This window comes from Mycteria americana, chromosome 6 (genome assembly GCF_035582795.1).
Source record: "Mycteria americana isolate JAX WOST 10 ecotype Jacksonville Zoo and Gardens chromosome 6, USCA_MyAme_1.0, whole genome shotgun sequence".
NCBI classification, from domain to species: Eukaryota; Metazoa; Chordata; class Aves; order Ciconiiformes; family Ciconiidae; genus Mycteria; species Mycteria americana.
The window spans coordinates 53,492,590-53,511,298 of NC_134370.1; the positions used below are offsets into that span (position 1 = coordinate 53,492,590).

At 36.6% G+C, this 18,709-nt stretch overlaps 1 protein-coding gene across 5 annotated transcripts in view; it reads right to left on the minus strand.

Annotated features, from left to right (window-relative positions):
- Positions 1-5,204: 5,204 nt before the first annotated feature.
- Positions 5,205-18,709, minus strand: part of TJP1 (tight junction protein 1) — a 75,686-nt gene continuing 62,181 nt past the window's right edge. For 2 of the 5 annotated variants that reach the window (XM_075505844.1, XM_075505842.1), the window contains 5 exons: positions 13,656-13,831; positions 12,483-12,924; positions 10,837-11,054; positions 9,430-9,513; positions 5,205-6,092 (listed from right to left, as the gene is read on the minus strand). In XM_075505844.1, coding sequence (XP_075361959.1) covers positions 5,998-6,092; positions 9,430-9,513; positions 10,837-11,054; positions 12,483-12,924; positions 13,656-13,831 — 1,015 coding nt within the window. In that variant the 3' untranslated portion in view covers positions 5,205-5,997. Of the gene's footprint in view, positions 6,093-9,369; positions 9,514-10,836; positions 11,055-12,482; positions 12,925-13,655; positions 13,832-18,709 lie in introns of all 5 variants that reach the window. The other 3 variants (XM_075505843.1, XM_075505838.1, XM_075505841.1) reach the window with 2 other exon arrangements.

Sequence of the window (18,709 nt, forward strand, 5' to 3'; positions counted from 1 at the left end):
TTTCTGGGAAGACATTGCTTGTTTTTAATATAATTTAGAAACTGATACATTAACCAACATGTTTTAAACCTGCACTCATCTTAACAGGCTGTAATTTATATACAGTGTTTTCACAGTCTATCATATCTACTGTGCTCAGCAACTTTTGTATAAAACGGACAAGTGCTGCAGAATACTGTAAAGACAAAGCACATTAGCTGAATATTTAAATAACATGGGGTTTTGTTCATTGTTAAAGAAAATTTAATATGCACTCAAAACCCAAGAAAAAATACAATATCAGTAGTCACTAACAGACTACAGTTTATTTCCTTAGAAGTTTGTGGTGGTTGTTTTTTTTTTTTCCCCTCCAGTTTTCTAGCTGATTGCTATTAAAGTCAATAAAAAGGACCCTTAGAACATGGCAATAGCTAACATTAGGATAACAAATAGAGAATTGCAGGTTTCTCTAGTGGGAATGATTTGCTGCAACAGATAAATTATGTGCAGAGAGAGATATATGTTGTTTAACTGCACTGAAGAGAACTTATTTTCAGGTTTTATGCAAGTTTTTCAAGTCTATTCAAATAATATAAGTACAGCTAAAGTGATCCCACTGGTTTGTGTATCTGCCCAACTCCCCTCTCCCCAGTCTTTACTTATCATAAGAGCTCCTGCCATCTTAGGCCATCCTGCCTTACACTACTTTCAGAGTAGCAACAATGCTGAGCAAATTTTGTCATGCTGAGAAAAGTAACAGACTCCTGAATACAGAGAACTGTGGCAGCATTAACATCTTACAGAAACTGTTAAACCTCTGAGACTCTCCCCACCACGCACAGTTCTTTTATTTCATTTGTCCCCAGGTGAGCAGAAGTCCCATCCCTTGTGTCTGTCATCCATCCATCTTGCTGCCCACCTCCCCCCCCCAACTCAGAACAGACATACAGGACATCAGGTCAGAAACACAAGAGAACACTACAAAACAGAGCAAGCTATTGCAGTCAATGAAAACACATGGCACTCCTGGTTTAATAATGGTCTGTGGTACCAAAGTGGTACCAAACACTGGCATTTATAATCCAAAACCAGAGGAAGCTACTGGAGGTTCCAAAGTACCTCCAGACTTACAAAGTTCTTCACAAGAGAGCAAGCTACAATGCAAAAAAATACAAAACCAAGATGTACACACAAAACCCAGTATAGACCCCTAACCACAAGCAGAGCACCCGATTTCCTCATACAGAAGTGCAACATCTTTTGCCACTTTCATGAAATACAAAGAATGGATGATTGGCGAGGTCCAATTCTGTAACACAAAGCATAGTTATTCCCTTGTCAGCAGTGACTGATACCAAACCCGCCTTACTGCCAGCCTCTCCAGGCCAAGGGAACAGTTGGACACATTGCATTCATCTCCACGCTTCCACTGTCACTTTGTCAATGCCAGAGATGAGGAGAGATAGGCAGTTGGTGCTGTGCAATAAGCTTCAATGGGAAACTTCATATACATTGTCACAGGACAGGTTAGAGCAATTTCAGGATCAGCATTAGTGAATTAACAACTGAAAAAGTTAGCCTAAAATTTGTTCTTGTCATTCTAAGCATAACTTGTGTTTTCTGCTCTTTTCCCCAAGTTCACATGGTGGCAATTCTAGTTGCACAGCAGCATGCAAAACTAAGTGTTTCTCTTTCTTCACTTTTGGTCTCCTTTATTACTCCTGCAGGAACAAAATAGGACAATTGCACTTACAGATACAGAGGTTCTGTTTTGGACCTGTTCTCTGCATTTTACACAGTAAGAACTGTTACTACGTAAAGTCACTGATAGACTGCTGTATGTGCTAAAACTCTGTTTCACAGCAATTTGAAGTGATCTATAAGCATTTCAAGTTTAATTAAAGTAACTATGATAGCACCATTTCTTCCCACCAAAACATCCTTTAATCTTTGTCAAAACTGGGTTTCAAGCCAAATTTAGTGATAGCATAATTATTTTAGTATCACTGGAATGACAACTGTTTGGCATTGTCATGGTTTAACCCCGCCTGGCAACTAAGCACCACACAGCTCACGGCGTTTGTCTTCCCAAGTAACCATTACGCATGATGGAGCCCTGCTTTCCTGGAGATGGCTGAACACCTGCCTGCCCATGGGAAGGAGTGAAGGAATTCCTTGCTTTGCTTTGCTTGCATGCGCAGCTTTTGCTTTACCTATTAAATTGTCTTTATCTCAATCCACGAGTTTTCTCACTTTTACTCTTCTGATTTTCTCCCCCATCCCACCAGGGGGGAGTGAGCGAGCGGCTGTGTGGGGCTTAGTTGCCATCTGGGGTTAAACCACGACAGGCATAGAGCCAAGTAGTCCACAGTATTCAAGCTAATAGAAAAATCTAATAAATAATGTTCATGTTTACATGTGTGTGCACAAACAGCCAGCTTCACACACTTTCACTAATATTAAGCGTATTTATTCTCAGGTGCTTGCTCACAGGGTCAAAATGCACAGTTCTTTTGGATATAATGAAAAATAATTTTACCCATTCGTTTGATCTTGCCAATGGATGGAGCTGGTTGCCAAAGAACCCTGTACATAACAGACCACCACTAGCACTCAGTAAGGCTTCTACAAATGCTTTCCCTCACAAGTGACGCAGATACTAAGAAAACATTTTTCAGACTTGCTTAAAATCTTTTATTCTCCAAAACTGTAGGGCTTTGATTTCTGTCATCTGGTCCAGGTTACATTACAGCAGAAAATCTTCAACCAGACCCTAAACGTTGCTGATTTGCTTCACCTAACCCAGGTTGGCAGGAACATAAAAGTACTTTTACGACCGTAACTACTTTGTGTATAAGTAGTTGAATATTCATTACTACTTCCCTTGAAAAAAAAAAAAACAACCAAAATTTTTTTTACCAAGAACCTAAGTCAGAGAGATGAACAGTAATTCTGTATCCCTTGAGTATCTGTTTCCACTATTGACGTCATTTGTTTAGAAATGAGCACAAGACTTGAGATTAACATTATTAAAACTTCTGCACAATTTGCAGGACTAAAGCTGCTCAGTACATCACTGAGACAAACAGCAAGAATTGGGAGATGCAGTTTTTGACGTTCAGATTAAATAGTGAATAGAGAACTATAGTAAATCAAAATATTACATGTGAACTTACCTCCTGTGGAGCCTAGTCTATGTAAAGTATGTAAGGAACATAATCTCTTTCAAGGATAAAGATTTCAAAAACAGTGATATTTTAAAATAAGAAAGTGTGTTATTTTAGCACAGTTATTCTTCAATGGCCATGTTTTAACCCAAAAGCATTGGGATTTAACGACAAGGAAAACATGCATGTGGTTTAAATTAGCCACTTCAAGAGACATTCCTATAGGTAGACAGCAAGAGAATTCCATTGATAGGCTGCTTAGCAGTAGAGAATTGCCACATTTTTGAACAGGATCAACTTTCTCATTTGATTTATGAAGTGATAGCAGAGCAAAAGCTGTCACTTTTTTTCATTTTGATAGAAAGACATGGCCCTACACTCTTTAAAAGAAGAGCAGAAAGATATTATCTGGATCACTACAGTCAAAGCAACTCAGGACAGTTACACCTTACAGCATGCTAGACTCAGGATGTGCAAGACAGATGACACCACTGCAAATAGTCCATGCAGTGTAACTCCAGGGCTCCTCAAGTCCAACTGACTGACTCCTTTTGTGGAGTTTCACATACTACTTACTAAGACCTGAACTAGAAAAAAACACTTAGAAATTTTAGCATTAGAATTTTCTCCAAGATGCTCTGCATGCCATTTTGAAACCTTCCTTTCTGCTGATTCAAAAAAATACCACCAATACATTATCACTAAGACAAATGAAAAATGCCATCCTGAGATAAACAGGTATTTTGCTATTCAAATTTTTTGCCTGCTCTTAGAGCCAAGATAAGCCACGAGGAGTAGTAGTAACAGTAGTGAATGAATCTTCTAGGGCAAGTCATGCCTGAGAAACAAACTGGTCAGAAGTACAGAAAGGAAACATCAGGGTTATGCACTGTTTCCCAGCATTATTTAAAAATAACTTCTAGAATTTATTTTCTCTTCTAGAACAATAGTAGCTTACTAGTTAGCCACTGAGTACTCCAAACAGGCATGATAATGGGATTCTGTAGGAGTATCTTTAAAATTGTATAACTAGACTATGTGTAATCTACATGCTAGAACACTACCAAAGTATTTGGAAGAGTAGGTACAATAGGTAAACTAGCACCAACATAGCGATTCAAGGGACAAGTCTACCACTCCTACTTGTATTGAGTATTTCCAATGGATCCACACTGGAGTTCATCATTTCAGAAGCCCTGCTGTAGACATCTCCAACTGACTCCACAAAAGAGCTCTGCTTTGTGTATGAACATACGGCAGAATCCAGCTGTCTACTTACATAGAAAAAAAAAATCAAAATTGATTTTGTCATCTTCACATAAATGCATTTCAGAAACAATAAGGTACTACAATCTCCTTTATTATTTTAAAAACAGTTTTATTCTGTATGTTTAGAAACGTGTAATTTTAATAACTGCAGAGAAAAAAACTCAGCCACACCTGAATAGCTAATAACTCATTAACAGAATGCAGTGGTATATTATCTAAACAGTAGTAGTGCCATTGTGCCATAATAAATTGTCTATTAGTAAAAAAATACATTTCAGGGCACATAGTACAGCATCCTTATGACAAGTTACAGTAGGGATACTTTTCCAGAATTTAATCAAAGTAGAGAATTCCGAGTTATATTCTTTAAATGCAGCACTTAAAAAGGTAACAACTTTGTGCATTTTAAAAAAAATGTCCTTGTTTGTATATTGTAGAAATGCTGCTTTATTGCTGCAGATGTCAAAGTTCAAGGCTCAAAAGGTATGAGAATACAAAGATATCCTTAAGAAACTTTGTTTGGTTTTATATATATTTATATATATAAAAAGGTAAAGCTTATAAAAGTTAATTTACAAACCAAGAACAAAAGTGGTATGCACGCATTATATACAAGCAGTCTATAACATCTATAAATTTTCAAATGCATAGCAGAAAACATACCATAATTTTCTTCTGGTTCTCTTCTGGCTGATGAACACAAACAATACTCATTCTCTAAACCAAACTCACAAGTTGGTTTTTTGTTTGTTTGGGGTTTTTTTTTTGTGTGTGTTTCCCCCCTCCCCCCCCCAGTCTTTCATGATATATTATCTAGGTAAGCACAAAAGCCATACAAACTTAACACAGAGAACTATGAGAGCTAAGACTATTAAAAACATGAGGGTAAGGCATCCCTGCTGGTTAATAGGTCTGTAATAATGTGGTTAATTTACAAATCCACAGAGGCAACTGAACCATAGTCATCCCACATGCTTTTCCCCCTCCCCCCTATTCTCATGACAAGGTTTCCATATACAGTAAGTAGATGTGTTTGCATTAGCCTCTCAGCAGAGGAAAACATCTGAACTGTGCTACCCCAAGTTGATTGCCATTTCATTGGACATGTACACCAAAAGTCATTTAAAAACTAGAGACCAAAATGTAGTCTTGTGAGTTACAAACACACAGTTGTAAAAATGCAGGCCAAATTGTGTTTTCGCCAGTGGAGTATGAACCAAATTCAGTTCCTCTGAGTATAATTCCATTGGTACTTTCAGATTTTAAACAATGAAATACTAGTAGTGTCCTTTAAAAAAAAAAAGGAAACAAAACAAAAAACACAAAAGAACAACCAACAAATCAAAGCATACAGAACCTGCAAAAACCCTACCTTGTTCCCACTGTACACTCCCTGCTTGTGGCATGTATTGTGACCATGGTTCAAAGAGTGTACTTGCTAAACCATTGTTAGTTAAAGCAAGATGCTTAAACACTAAGATCCGTTATCACTTATAGAACAGTTAATACTTGATAGAGTGGTTCAGTTTATATGTAAGGTCCATCTCAGTTTCACATTATTTACTCAGTCAGCTAACAATATTTAGAAGTGGTCAATTAGGACTGAGACACAGTTTGCTCCAACAAGATAGTTTGGATCCCCGGGAAGAGACTTGTTCTGCCAGGTTTTGGGGTCACCTGTGGGAGGAAAACACAATGCTGGTGTTTAGTATCCGCTGTCAAACAGTGTACATCTTGAAACAACCAAGCTTTTGGACAGGAGCTTTTAAGTTCTGAATCAACACCTGGTTTTTTTGTGTGGTTTTTTTTTTTTTTTCCCCAAACCTGCAGTTTGTATGTTATTAATAAAAAGTTAACCCTTTATTTTCATATAACATAGGATAGATCAGTTATTCAAAACAGATGCTATGGCACTCAGGAATTATTAGATACAAGTCATTCTACTCTACAGCACCAACACAGTGCTTTCCATTTGAGAAGTGTTAACAGTGAATCATGTATTCACTGGCTTAAATTGTCAGAAAAAATAAGACATTTTAAAAGCTAATCTGGGTAGGATGCATTTGAAGTTTCTTGGAACAATTCTGAATACAGATGAGTCAAATCAGAAGTTATGTTGTAACTAAACACTATGACACACTGGTAGTTTTATCTTCTACCATGAAAATTATTGTAGACAGGAGTGTAGTCATTTTGCAGCTACATCCAGTATGCTCGTTTAAAAGCCTGAAATACTGACATTCTAAAGGGGATTCTAGTTAACTGGTACATACTTTAAAATCTTTACAACAGATCTTATCTACTCATGGTCAAAGGTCCTGTGTAACATTGTTACAGGGGAAAGTCATCAGCTGCCATCTCACCAGGCAAAGGTTACATTCCCTCTGCACAGTTAATTATCTCTTTCAACTGGAGAAAGTATTCTTCATTTACCTTCCTAAAACCACCACTAAATGCTGCCACTATACAAAGTGTGTCATGACCCCACTGCAGCAGAACAGTGAAAAATGCACTGAAGTTCTCTTAAGCCTTCCAGACAAATGACATTAAATAGCTTGGCCAAAACAGATCTGCCTTGAAAAACGTGCAACAAGTTAGAGAAGCCAGTCACACAGACTGCAAACACCTGAGACCTCTACATTAAATCAGACTGATGTAAATTCCACATAACTTTCTTGAAGAACTCATGAAAACAAAATGAAGTACACAATGCACTGAGTGATGGTAACATCTGATGTAGGGACAAAGAATAGAACTGGCCTGTGTATAGTTAGAGAACTCAAACAAGTTTATTGCAACCAGCCAAGACTACTTATTTCTATCAAGAAGCTCAATGCTAGAGGATTTTTCATTTTATAGATGCAGGGAATTCCATTCAAAACTCACATGATCAAATATATTAGGAGAAGGGTAAAACAGGCCTGTAAGACAACCAGGTCCTAGTCTTGCACATGAGACAATGGCAGACTTTTTCCCAGCCTTTCCTCCTAAATACATAGTAAGGATTAGACCATAGCCAGTGCAACCTCTAGCAATTGAGGATGGTTTTCCCATACTTACATACAACTGCTTTAAAAAAAAAAAAGATCCTTCAGTATTTTTAACTAATACATTCTAATAGGTGTGGCCATAAGAGGCAACTTTTTCCCCCAGTTTTGATACCAGAATCATTCAAGCTTTTGAAGGGGTTTAACAGTAAAGTATCAATATATGAGGCTTAAACGTGGCAGAAGGATGTTAGTAAGTGCAAATGAATGTCACTTTTAGGACAGAACATGGATACATTGAGGAAAGATGAGGTAGAGTGGACGACTGAAGAAAGAAAAAACCCAGAATTGTATAAACTGTTATTATAAAGCCACCTCAAAAATCAGAGTCCCATAACCAACTAATTTAGAAAGAGAGAAAACAATTATTTATTTAAGACACAGTATGGTCTACTTACATATCATAAGACAGAATTGCCTAATTTTAAAGTTTGTCTCAAAAGAGCAATGTTATGATATACATCCCATTTCAGATTAACAGAATGTGGTGTTATATTTACAGTACAGAAAGTGTTAGGGTTTAAATATACACGCTCTTGCTCTCACCCACACATGCGCACACACACACATCCCACTTTGGAAAGGGAGAAGAGTGTCTCAGTAACTTCAGTTATCATTTAGATCATTTGAGTCCTCTCCCTTCACTTCAAGTAAGTTCACAAACAGGTGTTATTAGTTACAAAGGAAGTGTTGTGTCACTTTCGTACATAGTTGTCATATTTTTTGGGACCCTATCATTTATGAGTCCGTGTTTTAACACTGCCATGTATACACACATTGTTAAATAGATGCATGCAACACATGCATATAATAGCTTATAAAAAAAACAACTAAAAATTATTGCCATTAATACCTCTAGGTTATTGAATCCCGATCAAGGGGATTGATGCTTTAATCTTTCAAAGCATCAGTGCTTTGGTGTTGACCGTGATAGATACATTACTGACAAAATATATGCATACATGGTGGCTTAAATGCTGTATACAGAAGTACATGATTCAGTCATTACTTAGATCATACGTACACATTAATGATTTGAATCTTCCACCATAAATTTTGAAGGTAGCTGAATAAAACCTTAAGACTTTTTCCCCAGATGTGCAAACATTCCTTTTTAAACCCCTGTAACCTCACAGCCATTTCATGAAATTGCTTGAAACTTGCCCACAATTCTCAATTAGGCTCCTCACTGACTTTTTCAGCCAATACATTCTCCCCCTCATCCCAGAAAGCCACAGTGAGGTAAAAATGAACAGGTAAATAAAATTGCAACCTAGTTGCAACTTTTACTATCAACCAGAAACTTCTGGGTAAAAGGCAGTAGAGGAGAAATAGGCAGAAGCAAGCAAGAAAAGTCTTGTGGAAAATCCAGCTACATTAGAATGAATTGTAAATGCTTTTACTGAAGACTATAGTTTTCTTAAATGACCCAATTGTTAGCATCAACTTGCACACATGGAAACAGTTAACAAGCATTAAATCATGATTTATGAGCATGCAGATTGTTAAGATTTGCCAGAGTCCTATATGGTTAATTAAGCAACAGACAAACACCGGTTATGTTACAAAGGCCAGAGGTACATAATCATTTCCTCTCAATTTTAGTGCGACTATCATTTCAAGTGTATTCAGCTGTAGCAGTCCTCAAGAAAGAAGACAGAATAGAAAAATACGATAATATTTAATAGACTAGAGATATCACTCTTTCTGCTATCATGGTTTTAGCTATGAATTTGCACCATGAGTAAATGTAAGAAAGACATTTGTAATGAAAGTGAAATGGGAGAATTTGACACAAATACAATGATTGAGTTCTTTATATTACACAGCATCACCTTTAGCCAAATTAACTTAAATTATACGATAGCACCCAAAAGCCCCAAAAGGACAGAGGGAGGACAGCATACCCGACGAGGAGTCGGAGGATTTTAGAGCAAAAGACCAACCATCAGGGGTCATAGACGCACAATGTGGCAGGCGCAGCTCCACTGGCTTCAAGAATTTTAGTCCATGAGGCCCACACATTACCAAGGGGCTAAGAAGTGTTTCACCTACAGTTAAGAGAAAGAAAAACCTGTTACTGATTCCTCTTGAAACAGGTTCAAAGTATTACACAATTACACTGCAGAACTACTCAGCAACTTAGTTGTAGAGAAAAATATGAACATTTTGACCTGTCAGTAAAGAACAGCACTTAGCAAGATTGTTTCTCATAGCCTCTTTCACAGCACTCAAGTGACTTTTCAATGGAACATATCACAATCTCAAAATGAAAAAGGATAAACAAGTCTGATGATTAAATCATGTTGGGATTTCCCCCCCACACTCCTCCCACTAATTTCTAAGTAGGTGCATCAAAAGAAACAAATCCCCAAATCTGTAAGTAGCCTTGCTCATGCTTCTTTGTGCTACAGGTGCGATGTTCTGCTTGTATGGATTTATGGCACACTGGCCTGAATAAAGCCTTCAGCAGCTCAAGAGCCTATGACCCTTATCCTAACAGTCAAAAGATAAAGCATACAAACATATAGGTCTATTTCTAGTTTAAAACTCCAAATGTTAACATAAGATTATTCAGTTGAGGAACACACTGTGTTTGGTTTAGAAAGATTCTAAGTAACTGCAGATTGCAAGTAATGCTTTAACCGCAAATTTATTAAATTAACCCCTTTGGTTTCTCAACTTGAGGAAATAAGGAATCTGACAGGTCAGAAAATGCATGTACACTGGACTAGTGGTAAGACAGACAGACTTACTAGGAAAAAATTGCTCAAGATACACTACTCAACCCTTATTAATAAGACAGTCAGAAATATACTTTTATTTATATAAAAGTTAGAGTATTTTTTTAAACCATGAAGCTGTTTTCTTTAGAGAAATTGAAAAAATTAAAATGCTGAGTATTTTCAAGTGTTGAAGTAAATTCCAAATATTTAACTCAAATCAAATTAGTTTAAATCATGTGGTTTATAATATGTTTGGACTTAACTGTGAGATGAAAAAATATTTCTAATAAGAACACCTAGAATAAATCCCTGCACTCTGTAAGGGAATCTACAATTTCAAAGATTCTTAAAAAAAAAAAACAATTTAGCACCTTCCTTTAGTGCACTAGGTAAGTTTTAAATCAGCACTTAAGCCTACAAATTAAATACTCTCAAGTTATAATTCAGGGGCTCCATCTTGCTTCCAACTTTCAATATTAAGCAGAATATTGCTTCCCTTATACTTCTTGTGAGATGTATACTCTGTATCTTCATACAGAAATATATGCTATATCTTGAAGCATATTAAGGTATTTTCATATTCTATTTTGCTGCTGTTAAAACAGAATTGTACTAAATAACAGACCAGTGGACAGTGCCAGCTCTTACCTTTCTCTTTGTCCAAAGGTGGAAGTATACTGTTGTCTCTGCAGACTTTGAAATATATTTCTTGCTCTATTCCCTCTGGAATGGCTCCTTGTGGTATAATAATACTAACTCCAGTCTCTATGGAGCTCAATACACCACCATTGCTGTTAAATACACCTCTTGCTGTGGCTACAACAGTGTGTCCATCTTCTTCCTCCTCATCCTCGAGTGCTGAAGGGCTGAATGCAAGATAGAAAGCCTAGCAGTTTATCAATATTTTCTTCCTGAAAGTCAGTGGCATACTTAACATTTTAGCAGAGCACAGCCTACAGTTGGCTAGCACTGATTTTAGGAAAACATTTCATGTGTCCCACACTTGATTGTGCAGGACAACTAAGATGAAAGTAGTTCAAGTTCTGCCATGAGAAAAGAACATTCTCACAGAAAACCCCCACCAAAGCCCACAAACTCCAAAAATGTTCAGAAAGTAATTAAAGCAAGAATTTGGACCACTTGAATCTTGTGTTTTCAAATGCCTGCTTCTGGGATTATACAGAAAGAGCTTGTACCAGCTACACACTTCAGCGTAGTGAAACTAAATGTAATTAACATCTGAAAGTTTCTTTCTCCTCCCAAAACTCTATTATGACTGTAATACCATAAGGAGTAATAATTCTTATTCAAGCCACACTGAACCCTTCTATTGAGATACAGATTTTAAAAAAGCCCGTAAAAAAAAATCCCACACAATTTTTTCCAGGTTGTCAGGATATAACTGAAGAAAAACATGTAACATTATCGAATGGCTAGTTTGAGTAGATTTCAGATCAATTTCTAAAGAATTTCACTCAAAGAACCAGTAATTTCAAAATTTCTAGCTGTCTACAAAACTATATAGCATTGAAACATTTCTCAGGTGCTTAAGAAAAAATAGGATTCATTCTTCTATTACATTTCTGAGTTACTGAAACATCAAGCAAGATTTCAAGTCTGGCTCATGAATTATTATTTTGAAATCAAAGAATAATGAAACAGTGTTCTGCAAATATTAGTGAAAAGAATTTAACAAGTCAGCAAATAGCTTAAGATCGTAATACTATCTGTTGCTCTTGACATAGTTGTTATAGTTAAAGCATATTAGCGAAGCACAAGCTGCTTTTAAGCAGTTCTTGTTTTGTCTCATAGTAAAGAGAACCAATATGAAACTGCTAAAGTGTCTTTCTCTTTTTACAGGTATTTTAAAATACCGGTAAAATACATGGTACGCACGTGTACCATGAGGTCTCTAAACACACAGAATGAATACAATTTGGTGCAACAGTTATCCTTAGAAATTAATTCCATCTTCAAGAGACAAATTGAGAGGACAAACAATTACTATCTACCAGAAGCTTTATAATTATAGTATAAGAAATGCAAAATAAAAGCCATGCCACTTTCTAATAACAGGATCCAAGATGATACAGGGACATAGGGCATACTTTAATATCTATCCAAAGGCTCTTCAATGCCCTTTAGCAGAATTTTAGAATCACAGTGTCAATCTTTCAACTGTAACATCAACAGAAATTGGAAGCACAGCAAAAAAAAAAAAGCTGTATTTTTCACAGGTTTCATGGATGAACTCCTACAGACATACTAATGGAAAGAAAAAAGCAGCAGCTTACCTTACAGGAATGGCTTTAGGCACAGCATTAACATTATTTGGTTGATATTTAGGCTTGTCGACTTGTACAGCAAAGGTATCCATTCCACTATCAAACTCAGGAGGCTGTGATGAGCTATGTGCTTTCAAAATTGGTTGAGGAGAATTTGAAGATTTTGATGGCAACTCTGGTTTATGTTGAGCTTCATTTGGCAGGAGATTATGGTTGAATTTAGGACTTTCAAACTTGCGCTCAAAGGGCCTTGCAGCACTAGTGTAAGGTTTTGTTGTAAAGCGGTTGTAAGAAGGAGTGATTGTTTTCTGAATCTGTTCAGTTCCATTAACGGGGCCTTTGTCAGGGAAGCTTTTCTGAGGATAAAAAGTGGACTGCACAGTGTCCTCTCTAGAGGATCTGAAAATTGCTGGCTTATTCTGAGGTGGAGGAGGGTCAGACACAGAGTTAACTGCAACACAAATAAAAATAGCAGAACTCATCAGTAACCATCAGAAATTTCTAGTCACATACACCATGGCATAAATATACATTTTAGTCAATTCTTAGTCTACTATATAAAATATATATAGGTTCAGCTTAGCTCTCTTAGATCATCTGTCCTCCTATTATGTTTTGTGTGTTCAAGCAAGTTATCTAATGTTTCATTAAACAGATAACGTTAGATACAATGGTACGACCTTTCAATAAGAAGGTTAGGCTGATTTACACAATGACAAAAAAATAGAAAACCAGTATTAAAATACTATCATGCACATGCACAAAGTGGAAAATCCACTTGGACTGGGCAATCCTCTTGATGTGAAAGTGAAAACAACTTTTTCTTCTGTTTTTAGAGGCCTACAACTATTATTCATGCCTAAAGAATTCTGGTCCAAAGCATAGAGAGGTACATTTTTTAAGTACTGGAAATTTTACTTGATCTTTGCTGCAACCACTAAATATGGAAGAGACAGTTATAGTCACTATTAACACCTGGAAGTTACAGTTTCAGACAGGATCACCAAATCACCTCACAAAAACTCAGTCTCACTATAGTAAGAAGCTATTTTCACTAATAATTATTCCAAGTTTCACTTAGAGAACATAGTTACCAGTGTAGACATGCTGAAGCAACCACACAAGCACCTGGCAAGAGATACTTGTTACCACACGAGACAGGTCAGCTTTCCAACTGCTCACCTTCAGAAAGTGCAGGCTTGTGATGTGCTGGAAGTGACAGGACAGGACTATTAATTGACTGAGGTTGTGTATACTGGACTGAAGGAGCAGGAGGAGGAGTTGTAACTTGAGGGATTGGCTCATAGCGTTTTTCACCAACAGGCCTATCCATTGCTTCAGTATCAGTTGGTTTCCCCCTGTTGAAATGAAAGAAAAAAACCAAACATTTGACTGTTCAGTTTCCTCAGGGCTCTTGAGCTTCTGCATTCACCGCTATTTTTTCCTTCTATGATCACCTGATTTCCATCTCTTCCTATAAACAATAAAACACGATTTTCTTTAATATCCTGTCTCAAGTATAAAAACATTTATTGATAAGCACAAGAGATTAAGACAACATTGAATCTTTAGAAGATTAGTAACACAAACCATGGCAAACGAAAGGCAGATGACATTTCAGGTGTATTTGCATAAATGCCTACAAGATCTTAATTTTTCAATTTCATTTGGGGTAATTTCAATGAAAAAGTGTTCTCTAATTTAGCAGATCTTTAAAATAAAAATATAAATCCACTTTTTTTGGGGTGGTGGGTGGGTTGTTTTTGCAAAGTATAATTAGCCAATAAGACAATGGATTCTAGTACTTTTCTAAATACACCTAGTATTTGAACAATGCCATCTTAATTAGAAATGTAATCAGCTTAAGCTTCACTAGCTTTATGTGCATAGTGTAGATAACTAAAATCTTTTTCAAAAGATTGTTCTTTTGCTAGAAATATTTCTCCCAAAGTTTGTTTCAGGAAATGACTGATTTCACAAATGCCTGTAATTTTGAACTACAATATATTGCACTTACTTTCAGAATTTGTGTGTTTAAAATTTTAAGTGCACATAATGCCTGTGATGAAATGTAACAGTGAGAGGACACCTGAAAACATCCTCACATCAACAACAGTCTTACCACTTGATGTTCCTTTTCAAGTAGTCATAGCTAGTGTAAGAGCCAAGAAATCTAGGTGATAGCAAAGCAAACAGCAATAGAAGAATGAAAGAAAATAGTCATTCTATCTTGAGCATATTATTTCTTCACACTTTTTATGTTAGTCCTAGCAGTTCTCATGACAAGATTGTTGAAACAAAGAGACACTACTTTTAACAGTGATGTTTGATAAGACCTTTACCATATGCATATGCACAATGATCACCTACTATATTTACTATGAGATTTTGTCAGTGAATTAGCAGGTGGTCAAGATCTCAGACTGACAGATATTGAAAGTAAGAATGAGATTACACTAAGCCATTTGTTACAGTCTGTATAAACAAAGTTATTCAATATATTGAAAAAATGAACAAAATATAAATCCCATATTCTAACAATCTCTCACTTATGGCCCAATTTGCATTAATTTCTTCAGTCTTAACATACACAGAATGATGATGGGTTTGTATGGCAGATCATGTAGTGAGGGTACATGCATAGCAAATGTTTCTATAGCACAATCAGCTCATCCAATAGCAGAGCTGACACCATAAAATGCTTCTGATTGTGTTCAACAACTCCTAGAAGGACGTCTTAGAACAACTGTTTATGAATACTAGGAGAGACAGAAAACCATAAGTATACTGATGACTTTCCCTGATTTTCAACACTTACCTTGCTTATATATTGCAAGAAAATACATTTTACATTAGGACAACTCTCCATCATCCCTTCACTTTCTGTATAGTCATAAAAATGTAACAGGCAACAATTTTAGACACCAACAGTTTTACTGCTTCAGAGAAGTATGAAACTAAGAAAAGGGCTGATCAACTTTTGAAAGTCTGCTTGATGACCACATGAATTGAATGTGATGCTCAGTGAGCTAAACAGCATCTGTAGGAATGTACCTCTAAAATCAGTGTTGCAAAAAAAAAAAAAAAAAAAAGATCGATAATTTTAGATCTGCTGATAAGCTTCTGTTCCCACTGATTTTACATAAAGCCAGTCATCCAACAACAGAAGTTACTACTGCATGCTCACTCACTGTTGTCTTTATTCCAGGTGGGTAGTAGCTGCTTTCTCAGAAAACTGCCCACCTGAAATCACTGCTTCCCAGAGGGGATATTAACCAGGGGAGCACAGCACTGCAAAAGCCCACAGAAAAAAACCCAACACACTCCACACCTGATCAGAACTGCTGGCCAGCTTTCTGAGGAATTAAAAAATGGGGAAGGGTAGTACATTTTCATGGAGGGAGCAGAGAGTGCGCTGTGACAACACAAACACAACCAGCACAAAGTTGTGCTTAATATGAAGTACATTCTTCTGTCACAGGCTCCCGACCAAGGGTCAGCCACAATCTCAGTCATATTGTTCAGAACCTGTATGCAATGAAAGTGGTCCACAACAAAATGCTTGCTTACAACTTTTAAGTGTACAAATGAAGTTCCTCTAATTATTGATGTGCTGTTTTCTAAGCTGTTTCCCACTGCATCTTCATTACAAAACCGCTACTTTTATTTGAAATGAAGCAGAAATGAACCACTAGAGAATGAACCAGTGGGCAACAGGTTATGAGCCTCAGCGTACAACAGAAAACTTATCAAACTGCATTGCTCATCTTCAGTTCTCATTCAAAAAGCTCCAACTCTAACAGACACATAAGAGCTCAGCTAAAGCAGTTTAAGGAGTTAACACAGGGCACTGTTCCTTACTGCCTCCTCAAATGAGGCTGTAAATGATCATGTGATTAGTCTTAACCCTGCTCAATACAGAACTTAGATAAGCTACCTCATTCTGCAGCATGTCTAGCTAATGCAGGTAACTACATTGAACCAAGCAGGAACAAATCCACTGCTCTCAGCCACAGGGGTAGTAGCCTCATAAATTGCTCCAACTAGATCCACTGAAACATGTCCATTTACAAGTTCTATTTTCTCACATCAAGAGAAACTATCCCTTATTCTACAGTTACTGACAACTGTAACATGCAGATATGGCATTACGCATACAAAGCAGCTTTAGTAATGGCATAAATTTGCTAAATGATGCAAATAAAACCCCAACAAATTAAAAGAGTAAACAAACTTGTACATACATAATGAGAAAAATACAGACTTTCACAATAGTTACTCAGTGGTGAAGAACTTTACATAATTTAATGTTTAACATTAATATTTAAAACTGAAAAAGTTGTAGCAATTCCTCATGAATAAATAAAATCTGTCCTCTGTACCCAGAATATATTATATGGATTATGCAGGAGCAAGAGATTGCATAATCAACAGTTCCTGTATCATCCAAATTTAGCCCTGTTTATTTTTAGAAGAGTTTATTCACAGAATAGCAATTATCATATAAATTCACTGGAAAAAAGATTAATAATAAGCAAGTAACAGTACAAACTGGAAACTGGCGAAAGGAGAGTCCTAAATAGGAAATCGCTGTCTCAAGACAGCGATTGTTTTGTGTTTCCATGCAAGGACATTGCGGTACACTTCTAGAGGCAGTACTGTCCAATTGAGTAGTGTTCTTGTTCATCTCTTTCCACTTACTTCCATTAATATTTTAGGCTTTGTCTATTTGCACTGGACTACCCTGGGTAAATTTTCTTTTCCATGTCTGTCCTTTCCTGTTAAGGGTTACATTCTTTCATAAAGAAAAAAAACCAACACATTTTTGTCCCCTGACATATGAAACTATCAGCCTTAAAAACAGTATTATCTTATTCCTCTGTGGCAGTAGTATGTCACCTTCCCATAAGTATAAGCCCTCAAGTTATACACTAACTCACAATGAAAACAAAACCAGAACTAAGCAGCCAAAAAATGGAAGTGTCATGGTAGATGGAAGTGGTAGGTAGAAGTACGGAACAATCTCTCTCAACTATTAGCTGTTGTGCAGCAAAAATTTGATAGTTGTGTGTATTTCTCATATTTTTCAGCATGTGACAACACTGCAGAGGATAACAAAATGTACAACGAAAGCTTACAACACTTTCCATCTGAACAATTTTACAATCTTCACATTTACTTGATGAAAGCTTACAACATTTCTCCCAAAGCGTTACTTGCATTTACAATGGCAACACAGTCCATGCCTACAGATCAAAACGGACAATCTATGGGTAACATTGTTTTTTGTATGTGGGAACATAATTCTGAAAGCTACTCCAATACATTATGAGGCCAGCCAAGACCTTTTTTTTAGGTCTCTTCCTACCACGCCCAGAGAGCAGGACAGACATGCTCCCATCTTTCCATCAGAAGACACAGGGCAAGTGAAAAGGAAGGATAAAGAATATCCTTGACTGAGAAACAGAACTGGTTACAGATTACTATACACATTCCTTCCTTAGCATATAAAAAAGTAAAATAAGAAATAGCTACCATATGTAGACTTCTTGCTTAGGGAAAAAAGCAAATCCTTTAAAACCTATCAAGCTTTTGGAAAGATTCCAATATTCTCAGTTCACAGAGGAAGACGCTGGAGATAATAGACAATATTACACAAATAAGAAGATTCCCGAGTCCTAGCTCAAATCCTCTAAGACAAGCACGGGAACAGTGTATCAAGTACATAAAAGACACCTTGCACATACAATGAACACTATAAAACTTCAGCAAGCTAGTTTATTATTTCACTCTAAATATCTCATTTACATTAAGGTTGCCAGATTTTCAGCTTGACCTGAATAGTCCAGATTCCAAGCAGGAATGCAAACAAAGTCTTCAAAAATGCCTGATTTTCAGCCTTCATGCAGCAAGCCAAGGTAGTTTTTCACAGTAACAGCTACAAACATATTGTTATGGTTTGAATCGAAAGAAATTTTGGAAATTTAGAGGGAGAGTATTCACAAAGTCTGCGTAAGTATTCTCCAAGACAGACAGTTCTTTACCTGAGCTAAATCTGTTATGAGCTTTCACACAGCTTCTGTATCAAAATGTTCCAAATCAAGGAAGCAGAACAATACAGGAAACAGATGTTTCCATCAACAGATTAAATTCTGACCTCAGCAATATTCCCTAAAGGCTCAGTTTCCTAATGTCAAATATGGCTATCGTGTACAAGCCTGTCTGCAGAATAAATG